General features: G+C 43.9%; 1 protein-coding gene across 1 annotated transcript in view; it reads right to left on the reverse strand.

Annotated features, from left to right (window-relative positions):
• Positions 1–341: 341 nt before the first annotated feature.
• The window catches only part of msna (moesin a), a 101,812-nt gene continuing 89,324 nt past the window's right edge, over positions 342–12,829 (reverse strand). The window contains exons 10-13 of the mRNA XM_078412522.1: positions 12,106–12,266; positions 10,866–10,958; positions 3,199–3,423; positions 342–2,139 (exon numbers count right to left, since the gene is read on the reverse strand). Coding sequence (XP_078268648.1) covers positions 1,975–2,139; positions 3,199–3,423; positions 10,866–10,958; positions 12,106–12,266 — 644 coding nt within the window. The 3' untranslated portion in view covers positions 342–1,974. The remainder of the gene's footprint in view (positions 2,140–3,198; positions 3,424–10,865; positions 10,959–12,105; positions 12,267–12,829) is intronic.

Below are 12,829 nucleotides of genomic sequence, written 5' to 3' on the forward strand. Positions count from 1 at the left end.
ATATCACCTTTTCCTTTTCTCCAGAGATGCTGCCTGCCCTGCTGAGTTACTCCAGCTTTTTGGATTTATCTTCTTATGTTAATTGTTAGTTTTATTGTGTTAAACCAGCATCTGCAGTTCCTTCCTACCTAATTCCTCAGAGGTTAATTTGATAATATAACAATAGAACTATTTTTGCAACTTTCTTTTGGATACTTATCCTCTCTTTGGCAGAGGAGTGAGTCAACGAATTGTCAATATTAGTGTAAATTTCCCCTTCATTTCATTTCAGTCAAGTACAAAGCCTATTCAACATGTTTTAAAGGATCAACAAAAAGGAAAAAATAATCAAAATCAGTGCAGAAAATGTGAAAATTTATTAGAGCAGAAAGGACAAATTGAGTACAACCTCCCAAAAATCAGCAAATAGTTTGTTACCGAGAACCCTTTGATAATTGTTAAATAGGAAGCAGATTTCACCGTAGAAAAAAAAAATGTACACTGGCCAATTTTCAATGTACAGAAAATTCCAACCACTGAAGATTAAGCAGCTTTTGTCAATGAGCTGAAGAGCCCCGTTCATTATTACCAAATGGCATTGCCTACTTTACAAAGTCATTGTAATATAAATCATCGTAAAAAAAAATCAACCAATGGGTTCCAAATGAACAGTTGGCTCCTTAATATAATACTGCATATTTCTTATAATTATCCTGCAAAATACAAAAGGTCACATGATAGTTTGCAAATCAATAAACCAGTTATAACACAATAATTCTGCTCTTCCTACTTTGCATAGTTATTTCAAAGTAACTACATCAAGTACATAACGCTATTTAGGAAAATAGAGCAACCAATTTCACAAGGAATGACCCTGGCCGCAAGCATATGCACTGTAACACTGAAAGGACTTTTGGCACTTCTACATAAAATAAAAAGAATGAGAATCAGCAGCAAACAGTAGCTCTTGGCAACAGATGTTCAATTAGAAATAGAAAGCTCATTAGTATCGGCATTTATAACACTTTAATATACAACTTGCACAATTTTCATTGCAGTAGTAGACTGTATGCCAAACCCTTCAATTCCAGAGGTTAGTGGAGCTGCAATTTACAAAATCACCAAGGTTCTTCCAAATTGACTCTTCCTATTGACAAAGTGGCATTGCACTCGAGTGGTAACACCTCCCAGGTACCACAGGCTGACAAACAAGAACCTTTATAAATTTAGCAAATTTAAAAAATTTTTTTAACACGTTTAAAATTTTAGTGCAACATACTCAAGTCAGAACAAGTTTACACAGCTGAATTCCAAACAGATTCCTTTAAAAGCCACACGACCTAGAGTCAAAATATGTGCATTTAATACCTCCACGGGAAATTACGCAAAAATAAATATCCCAAATGACCAGTCATAAATTCGTTGAGTGACCTTCCATGAATCTGCCCCCATTTATGAATTAGTTATGCCAGCAGAGGGTAATTTGGTGAAGGATTATAATATCCAGGCTACAAACAAAACATAAAAAAAGGAAAACAAGGCACTAATGAGATTGCAATTGGAAATTAAAAAGTATTAATTTCAAATTTAACATGGATTTGTGACAATGGATTTTTTTCCCCCTAGCTTCATACCTAATTTGATTTATTTTAAAAGTTTAATTAAATATACAACTTAGGACACGGACATTGTTTAAAGTGAGCCACAATATTAATTTTAGCCAAAGCTGAAAAAAGACAGTTTAAAAATATATAGATGAATAGAGAGAGCATGGCTTTTATAGAAATCTGATGGGTGTAATCACAAATAGAATAAACAATTTTCCAAACTTCATAACCAAAGACTTTTGTGCTACACAGGAACAATTTAATACATCTCTATTGCCGATTTGCACAAGCCAGATATTAAATCGAAAAGCAAGGGCTTCTCGGTAACTCCTAATGAAACCAGATTCATTCCCTTATAGTGACTTTGCTGGTCACAGGAAATGAGGATTTACATGGATTCAAACTCGTCTATCCGCTGCTTGGTGTTGCCCTGCCGAATCTGCCTCAGAGTTTTGTACTTGTCTCGTCCTGCCTTCATGTTCTCGGCATGTAACATGTCATTCCGTGTTTTCTTGGTCTCGTCCCGTGCCTGGGCCAGCTCCGAAGTTAATGCCTTGGAGCAGAAAGAAAAAAAAACTTTCATCAGCCAACATTATATGTATACGATACGATAGATCTTTATTTATCCCAGGAGGGAAATTGATCTGCCAACAGTCATAAAAACACAAGACACACAAAATTAAAGTGAAGAGTGGAAAGGACTGGGGATGTGCAAAGATGGGGGGGGGGGGGGGGAGGAGGAATCAGACTACCCCACAACCGAAGGGGAAGGAGTTGTAGTTTGATAGCCACAGGGAAGAAGGATCTCCTGTGGCGTTATATCTGATGACTTCCAAAATGTACTTCCAGGCATCTCCAAGTGCCAACTTAATAAGACTACTTTAGGGAGCTTGTGATTATTGATAGCAGAGCTGTACTGAAAGATATTTAACCGAGCAGCTCAAATCACTGACTTCTACGAACGTCATGTCCTTCTACTCTATTCTGAAACTTTTCTTCCCCCTCCCAAAATGCATCAATCTCCTCTTCATTAACCATACCCTTCATTATTCTCCCCTATCCCACCATTTCGACTTTTGGTTTGAACAGGATATTGTAGGTATTGTATTGTGGATATTGTAGTCCACAGAGCTCAGAAGACTATCGGAACACAGCTAACAGCCTTGGAGGGCATCTACAACACACGATGCCTCAGAAAAGCCACCAGCATTCACAAGGACTCCTCACACCCCTGCAATGGTCTGTTTGAAATTCTACCATCGGGCAGATGCTACATGGCCTTCTACGCCCGCACCTCCAGACTCAGGAATAGCTTCATCCCCAGGGCCATAGCTGCTATGAACCGGTCTTGCTGAGCCGGATGGTCACATCGCACAGTGAACCGGCACAGATCTACTTTATACTGTTTTAAACTGTTTCTAATTTGTTTCACTGGGTTGTATAAATTTATACTGATTAGCTAATTAATTTATTGCATCGTATGGGAGGCGCATTCCCAATCTCGTTGTACGCCTGTACGATGACAATAAAGATATATTGTATTGTATTGTACACAGGCAAATGGAAGCATTCGGTCATAAAACGGGTAAACAAGGAACATGTTCTGGCCCACCTGCAGTTGCTTCTGCACGCGCTGGTTTTTCTCTGCCTCGGTTAGTCGCTCCTCCTCACTGCGATCTTGCACAGTCCCCTCCGAGCTCAGCTCCGCACTCGCCTCTGCGTCGTTCTCGTCGTGCTCATCCGCACGCTCGTCTTCAGCTTGCGGGATGGGAGGGAGTGTTGTAGCCACTTTCAGCTCCTCTTTGGTCTTTTCCAGATCTCGCTGTGCCAGTGTAGCCTGCCAGCCAATAAGTTTGGACATTTTAGTTTAGACTTTGGTCATATGGAACGATGTTCAGTGAGGACAATAGGGACAGCATGTCCTGCAACTTCTCAAAACACGCAATCACATTCACAGGATTATCTCATTTGAAATCAAGGACTTTGCGCACCACCAGGGCCCACTGTAACCTGGTACTGCAGTAGTTAAAATGGACCATGCTTCTGGATTCTTCTATTCCTGGTATGAAGGGCATCTAAAGATCAGTAGGTACTGAAAGTCACACAATTCAGACTTTATTGATACAGCGCGGAAACAGGCCCTTTGGCACAGAGTCTGCACCGACCAAGAATCACCCCATTCTCTAGTGCTCTCCTGCACACTAGGGGCAATTTACAGTTTTACCAAAGCCAATTAACCTACACACCTGTACGTCTCAAGTGTGGGAGGAAACCGGAGCTCCAGAGAAAACCCACGCCATCACAGGGAGCACGTACAAACTCCATACCAACCTCACCCATAGTTACGGTCGTACCCGGGTCTCTGGAGCTGTAGGGCAGCAACTCTACTGCTGCGCCACCCCAAGTTATTGCAGTTAACACCACAGAAACCATGAACTTCATCCACCTCAAATTCAACAGCAAGATCCACATACCGTTTCGCTGAACACCTCTGCTTAGTCCGCCTAAACCTACCTGACCTCCCGGTTGCTTAACACTAACTCCCCCTCCCATTCCCACACTGACCTTTTTATCCTGGGCCTCCTTCATTGTCAGAGTGAGGCCCAGCGCAAATTGGAGGAACATTACCTCATATTTCACTTGGGCAGCTTACACCCCAGTTGTATGAATATTGACTTCTCTAACTTCAAGTAACCCTTGCTTTCCCTCTCTCTCCATCCTTCCCCCTTCCCAGTTCTTCGACCAGGCAGACTGTCCTCGATTACATTTCATGTTAGCTAACAATGATCTATTCTACATTTTCCTTGATGTTCATCCCCTTTGTCTTGTTTTCACACCTTACACTTCCTTATCTCCGTATCTCCCTCTCCCCTGGCTGAGTCTGAAGAAGGGTCTCATCCCGAAACGTCACCTATTCCTTCTCTCCAGAGATGCTGCCTGTCCCGCTGAGTTACTCCAGCATTTTGTGTCTATCTTCGGTTTAAACCAGCATCTGCAGTTCCATCCGCCACATTCCATCTGGGTGTCCTAGTGCATCAGTCACTGAAAGGAAGCATGCAGGTACAGCAGGCAGTGAAGAAAGCCAATGGAATGTTGGCCTTCATAACAAGAGGAGTTGAGTATAGGAGCAAAGAGGTCCTTCTACAGTTGTACCGGGCCCTGGGGAGACCGCACCTGGAGTACTGTGTGCAGTTTTGGTCTCCAAATTTGAAGAAGGATATTCTTGCTATTGAGGGCGTGCAGCGTAGGTTCACTAGTTAATTCCCGGAATGGCGGGACTGTCGTATGTTGAAAGGCTGGAGCAATTAGGCTTGTATACACTGGAATTTAGAAGGATGAGGGGGGATCTTATTGAAACATATAAGATAATTAGGGGATTGGACACATTAGAGGCAGGAAACATGTTCCCAATGTTGGGGGAGTCCAGAACAAGGGGCCACAGTTTAAGAATAAGGGGTAGGCCATTTAGAACGGAGATGAGGAAGAACTTTTTCAGTCAGAGAGTGGTGAAGGTGTGGAATTCTCTGCCTCAGAAGGCAGTAGAGGCCAGTTCGTTGGATGCTTTCAGGAGAGAGCTGGATAGAGCTCTTAAGGATAGCGGAGTGAGGGGGTATGGGGAGAAGGCAGGAACGGGGTACTGATTGAGAGTGATCAGCCATGATCGCATTGAATGGCGGTGCTGGCTCGAAGGGCTGAATGGCCTACTCCTGCACCTATTGTCTATTGTCACACCATTTTCCTAACCCAGAGAAATTATAAGACTTGGAATACAGAAGTTGTAACAAAATTATTTCTGGCTCTGTGTGGTAGCAGAAAGTGTAACCCAGTGAGATTTTATTTACTCGGACTCCAGCCCAGATATAGCAACTCCATCAAAGGACCCAAACATTCTTTCCAGGTGAGACAGAGGTTCACCTGCACCTCCTCCAACCTCATCTATTGCATCCGCTGCTCTAGATGTCAACTTATCTATATCGGCGAAACCAAGCGCAGGCTCGGCGATCGCTTCGCTGAACACCTGCGCTCGGTCCGCATTAACGCAACTGATCTCCCGGTGGCCCAGCACTTTAACTCCCCCTCCCATTCCCAGTCTGACCTCTCTGTCATGGGCCTCCTCCAGTGCCATAGTGAGGCCCGCCGGAAATTGGAGGAGCAGCACCTCATATTTCGCCTGGGCAGTTTGCGGCCCGGTGGTATGAACGTCGACTTCTCCAACTTCAGATAGCTCCTCTGTCCCTCCCTTCCCCTCCTCCTTCCCAGATCTCCCTCTATCTTCCTGTCTCCACCTATATCCTTCCTTTGTCCCACCCCCGACATCAGTCTGAAGAAAGGTCTCGACCCGAAACGTCACCCATTCCTTCTCTCCCGAGATGCTGCCTGACCTGCTGAGTTACTCCAGCATTTTGTGAATATAGCAGAATCAATCTGGGTTTGGTTACTTGATCATAAACGTGCAAGTGTTTCTCCTGATGAGCAAATTTGCTGACAGGCCAATGAAAATAAAATTACAACAAGATGGTTTTCAGTTTAAAATAGACAGTAATGGGCTCAGTCAGTCACCAGTAAGCCAGGGCCAATAACAAAATGCAGAAGGGTCTAAAAAAGCAATGATTGTGGCAGTATTTGCCAATGCAAGTTAAGTGTTTTAGGAGTGCATGGCAGTAAATGGAGGCAAGGGAATGGCCAGTGACAGAAAAATGAGCAGACCGCTTGGCAATCACCTCCATCCAGAGTTGCCAGGCTTGTTATCTCCAACATGCATTACGTTGCAGCAGAACTGCAACTGCTTAGGAAGAGGCATGTTTTCCACGCACACATTTCAAGTTAACAAACTAAATGACTCAAGTACACAAAGATAAACTGTTTGACTATCCATGTACTTGATCAACTACCTGCTATGACTTACTGCAGTGCAAGATACTGGACATCATTAATGTGGTACTAAAAATGCTCAAAAGGTCAAATCGCCTCAATCAACTGGGCCCAATGACATCTAACGGGGTGCATTTTTATAACCTCTGGACTTTGTTGTAATTTTAATGCCTTCGAACTTTATAGCTAATAAAGTGGTTATTGCTGTTGTGAAGGAAGTTTGATCATTTGCAAGGACCCACAAACAGCAATGAGACTGGTCATATTACATGCAGTAATGCTAGGCGAGGACAAAGGCACAACATTCCCTGCACATTCTCAAATCATGGAATCATTTTTTCACAGGGACAGTAGACACAATATCTCATTTGAAAACCCAGGCAACATCACACACATGCGGGTGTTTGGAACAAGCTGCTGGAGGTGGTAGTCGAGGCCGGAAGCATATACCTTTAAGAAACATTTGGACAAGTAGATGGATAGGACTGGTTTAGAGGGATATGGGCCAAATACCAGCAGGTGGGATTAGTGTAGATGGGACATGTTGGTCACTGTGGGCAAGTTGGGACAAAGGGCTTGTTTCCACACAGTATAACTCTAACGCAAGGACCTTTGTGCACCACCAGGGCACACCTGGTACTGCAGTAGTTAAAATGGAACATGCTTTTGGGATGCTTCTATTCCTGGGATGAAGGCTATCCAAAGATCAATAGGGACTGAGAATTACAGAGTTTAGACTTGAGATACAGTGTGGTAACGGACACCTCGGCCAACTCAGTCCACCCTAACCAGCAATCACCCTGTACACTCGCACTATAGAACACACTAGCAACAGCGTACAATTTTACAGAAGCCAATTAACCTACAAACCTGCATGTCTTTGGTATGTGGGAGGAATCCGGAGCACGCGGAGAAAACCCACGTGGTCATGGAGAGAACGCAAAAACCCCACACAGACAGCACACGTAGTCAGGATTGAACCCGGGTCTCTGGCGCTGTAAGGCAGCAACTACCGCTGCGCCACCGTGCCGCCATTCTGCCTATTAACCACAGGATCCTGGCAAATACCAAGGAATGGTGGGGCAAATATCATCTCTGAAAGTGGTAGCACAGGCAGGTAAGGTGGTCAAGAAAGCATACAGGATAGTGGCCTTCTTTAGCCAGGGAAAGGAATGCAAAAGGAGAGATGTTACAACTTTATATAACATTAGGTAGGTACTGCTGGAGAACTGAGCACAGCTGGAATCACTCCTTTATATGGACTCGAGAAGATAGAGGTGTGGCCTGGTATGAAACATTTCACATATGAACAGAGGATGATGAGGTGGGTTTGTTTTCCTTGGATTAGAGGCAGTGAGAGAATACCCAAGTCAAGGTATAGAACATTGAGAGCACAGATCGCATTGGTCATACAAAATTTCTCCATAACAGTAGTGACAGAAACAAGAGGGCATACGTTTGAGGCAAAGGAACGAGAAGGATTCTGAGGTATAACTTTCTCCACCCAGCCGGTGGCTGGAACCTGGAGGTAATTGGAATGAGAGGAAAGGGCAAATACCCTCAATGTTTTAGTATTTGGACTAACATTTGAACCACAATAAAAGCTATGGAACAAGTGATGGTAAATGGGAATAAGGCCGTGGTATGCATGGACAGATAGCCCGTTTCTATGCTATACCTTCATAGTAGCGTGCTCTTCTAGGTTGTAGTTCTGAATGAAGCCTACTTCACAGAACCTTCTTTAAGCTGAATTGCATAACAGACCAACTCCTGGCAGGCTGTGCGGCCCAAGGGGCAAGCACTAGACTCATTAAAAAACACTTCCCAAAAATGGTTTAAGTTTAGAGATAAAGCATGGAAACAGACCCTTTGGCCCACTGAGTCCATGCCAACCATCAATCACCCGGTCCACTAGCTCAATGTGAACCCACTTTCTCATCATTGATTAGCACGGGTGTTCTGGGGAGAAGGCAAGAGAATGGAGTTAGGATGGAGAGATCGATCAGCCATGGTTGAATGGCAGAATAGACTTGATGGGCCAAATGGCCTAATTCTATTCCTATCACATGATGATCTTCCCCTACTCAATGGGGTCAATTTAGAGGCTAATTAACCTGCAAACCCGCACGCTTTGGGGATGTGAGAGGCCACCCGAACACCCAGAGGAACTCTGCGAGTTCATGGGGAGAACGTGCAAACTCCACACAGACAGCATCAGAAGTCGGGATTGAACACTGGTCTCTGGCGCTGTGAAGCAGTGGCTCTACAAGCTGTGCCACCCTTCCATCCTCAAGTATAGTATCAGGAGAATAACCAGAGAACCTTTTCTGTCTCTGCTCTTTGAAAAGGCAATACCTCAATCGCTCATGGCAACTTTGTTACTCGTGACAACCACAGATCTTGTGTTAAAATATAGTTACCATGTGTAGAAAAACAAAGGTAATGTTCCATCAGATACAGCAAAAAAGACAACTAGACTTATCCTTAAGTATGTGCTTCTAAAATTCTAGTTTTAAATCGTGTTTTGTTCACAACTTACAATGCATCTCCAGTCATAGGTATTGAGGTGACTAATAGTGTTGTTACCCATGCCAAAGTCTGCAATAGAACTATTTAATCAACATTCCACATGATTGTGGAGGAAAACTTCCTGTTGGAAATTAGATAACGTGTACACATTGTGAAAGGAAAAAAATATTCAGTGACAGTCTATAGTCTTCTGGTATCCATCATCTGCTGTCATCAGGAAATGTATCTGAGCAATTGCATAACAGACCAACTCCTGGCAGGCTGTGTGGCCCAAGGGGCAAGCACTAGACTCATTAAAAAACTCTTCCCAAAAAAGGTTTAAGTTTAGAGATAAAGCATGGAAACAGACCCTTTGGCCCACTGAGTCCATGCCAACCATCAATCACCCGGTCCACTATGGGGAGAGGATTCACAGATCGGAGGTTCAATGGGATTTGGGAATGTTGCTGCATGATTCCCAAAAAGTTAATTTGCAGGTGGAATCAGTAATAAGGAAGGCAAATGCAATGTTAGAACTCATTTCGAGAGGAGAAACAAAAGCAGCGAAGTAATTCCGAGGGTAGACACAAAATGCTGGAGTAACTCAGCGGGACAGGCAGCATCTCTGGAGAGAAGGAATGGGTGATGTTTTGGGTCAAGACCCTTCTTCAGAAGTAATGCCGAGGCTTTATAAAGGCACTGCTTGGACCCTGAGCAGTTTTGGGCCCATATCTGAGGAGGGATGTGAAGAAAAGAGGGTCTCGATTATTAAGTGGTTGGACACGTTAGAGGCAGGAAACATGTTCCCAATGTTGGGGGAGTCCAGAACAAGGGGACACAGTTTAAGAATAAAGGGTAGGCCATTTAGAACTGAGATGAGGAAAAACTTTTTCAGTCAGAGAGTTGTGAATCTGTGGAATTCTCTGCCTCAGAAGGCAGTGGAGGCCAATTCTCTGAATGCATTCAAGAGAGCTTTTAAGGATAGCGGAGTCAGGGGGAATGGGGAGAAGGCAGGAACGGGGCACTGATTAAGAATGATCAGCCATGATCACTTTGAATGGCGGTGCTGGCTCGAAGGGCCGAATGGCCTCCTCCTGCACCTATTGTCTATAAAACGTCACCCGTTTCTTTTCTCCAGAGATGCTATCTGACCCACTGAGTTACTCCAGCCTTTTGCGTCCATCTGAGGAGGCATTGGAGAGGGTCTAAAGGCTTACAAGAATGATCCTCGGGATGATTGGGTTAACATATTGTGTGCTTGACAGCTCCGGGCCTGCACTTGCTGGAGTTTAGGAGGATCTCATTGAAACTTACCAAACAGCAAAAGAACTGGATAGAGTGGATGTGGAGAAGATGTTTCCACTAGTGGGAGTGTCTAGGAATGCTGGGCACAGCCTCAGAATAAAAAGGACGCATATTTAGAAAGGAGATGGAGGAATTAAGTTAGCCAGAGGGTGGTGAAATTGTGGAATTCATGGCCACAGACGGCTGCGGAGGCCAAGTCTTTGGGTAGTTTAAAAGCAGAGAATGACAGGTTCTTGATTAGTAAGGGTGTTAAACTTTACGGGGAGAAGGCAGGAGAATGGAGTTGAGCGAGAAAGATAGATCAGCCATGAATGACAATGACAGTAGGCCATTCAGCCCTTCGAGCCAGCACCACCATTCATGGCTGATCATTCTCAATCAGTACCCCGTTCCTGCCTTCTCCCCATACCCCCGGATTCCGCTATCCTCAAGAGCTCTATCTAGCTCTCTCTAATGAATGGTGGAATAGACTCAATGGGCAGAAAGATCTAATTCTGCTCCGATGACTTATGAACATCTCACAGAACTGGACCTCAAGATGTCGTTCAGGAGAGGAAAGCTTTATTAATTGACTTGGAGATTCCAAAGCCTTACCTTCTCCTGCCATTCAGAAGCCTCATCCTCCTTCTTTTTCTTCGTTTCCTCCAACACATTTATTTTGGAAGTGAGTTTCGTGAGCTCAGCAGCCTACAAGTTGATGTGCACAGTGTTACTTTCCCACCACTTACCCATTTCTTTCCGAGTACAAACATGCCAAGGCATTAACATTGTTTCATGCTTCTTGAAAGGAAAAGCCATAACGACGATTAACAGATAATTGGGAAACTACGTAGCAATGTTTAAAACAGTTTCAGCATTGGGTTATGTCAGCAAACCAATTAAAATTCCACTGGCTTTAAGAAGCATTGGGTCGCCCCTGGTTTTCAGTCTTCATATGCAGAGTCTTTTACCAAGAGTAGGGGAAATCAAGAACCAGAGGACATAGGTTTAAGGCGAGAGGGGCAAGATTTAATAGATACCAGAGAGACTATTTATTTCAGTCAGATAGTGGTAAGTATCTGGAACAAGATGCCAGACAAGGTTGTTGAGTTAGGTACAATAACATTAAAAAGACATTTGGACAAGTATAATGATATGAAAGGTTTAGAGAGATACGAGCCAAATGCAGCCACTTGGGTCTAGCTTAGATAGTGCATCTTGGTTGGCTTGGATGAGTGGGCTGAAAGACCAGTTTTTGTTCTGTATGACTCTATATTATAGAAAGGCCAGTATAAATCACGTACATTATGTTTAGAGGATGCTGCAAGGCTCTTTGGTTTCACTTAGTTTAGTTTAGAGATACAGCATGGAAACAGGACCTTCAGCCCACCGAGTCCATGTCAGTGATCCCCGCACACAAACTGTATCCTACGCACACGAGGGACAATCTAATTCTACTAAGCCAATTAGCCTACAAACCTGTATGTCTTTGGAGTGTGGGAGGAAACCGTAGATCCCAGAGAAAACCCACGCAGTTCACAGGGAGAACGTACAAACTCCGCACAGATAGCATGCCGGGTCAGGATCGAACCCAGGTCACTGCCGCTGTAAGGCAGAAGCTCTCCCGCTGCGCCACCCCTAATGTATCATGGCAAGTTGGATTGCCAGGCAACTCACCCAATAAACAAGTGTGGCCCTTCTCCCTGATGTGATCCTCCCTTGTGGGCAAGCCAGAATTTGAAACAGGACAAAGCAAGGTGCGTGGAACTCAAAACCATTCACTTATTGGGTTGAATATCCTCTGCACGATATCCAGAACTATTATAGAGGGCAAAATTCATGTGATGCTATTTACCAGTTGCTCCTGATTTTTCATCTGGCTTTGGGATTGTTCGATCAAGGCCAGCTTGGTGTCCTCGGCAGACTTGCGCTCTTGATCCAGTCGTTCAGCCTCCTCCTGGGCAGATTTCCTCTCCAGGTCCAGCTCTAGTGCTTTGCGAGTTTGTTCTTCCAGTTCTGAAGGTGACAAGGGATTTTCCCGTCAGAAATGCTGCATCATAACTCATTTAATGCATGCACAGAATACAAAAAAGTTTGTTACTCTGCTATATTTTCCCAGTCACACCAGCAAGGGGGAAAAAAAGGGGAAAAAAACATTGCCATTTCTAGTTACAGCTCTATATATTAAATGTGTAGGAAGGAACTGCGGATGCAGGTTTATGCTGAAGATCAGACTGATGGAGGGTTTTGACCTGAAACGTCACCTATTATTTTTGGAGCCACTCCAGCATTTTGTGCCTATCTTCCATATTAGATGGTCTTTATGCTGCTCAGCCTCCATTATTATATCAATTATGTCAGCTATAATATAAATTGCAGACTCCATCACAAAAAACTGCCATGTTTCATGGGCTTGTTTAAAAAATGACCCAAGCTTCTCCCACACAATCCAATAGACCCAGATTAGCCTTTCCAGCTCCTGTTCAATGAGGAACCACTGACAAAATGTAAAAAAGGTACAAACTGCTGAACTCAAGTAAACCACCAACAAAAAAAAAATCTGCACATGATGGAAATCT

This window comes from Rhinoraja longicauda, chromosome 15 (assembly GCF_053455715.1).
Source record: "Rhinoraja longicauda isolate Sanriku21f chromosome 15, sRhiLon1.1, whole genome shotgun sequence".
Classification (NCBI taxonomy): Eukaryota; Metazoa; Chordata; class Chondrichthyes; order Rajiformes; family Arhynchobatidae; genus Rhinoraja; species Rhinoraja longicauda.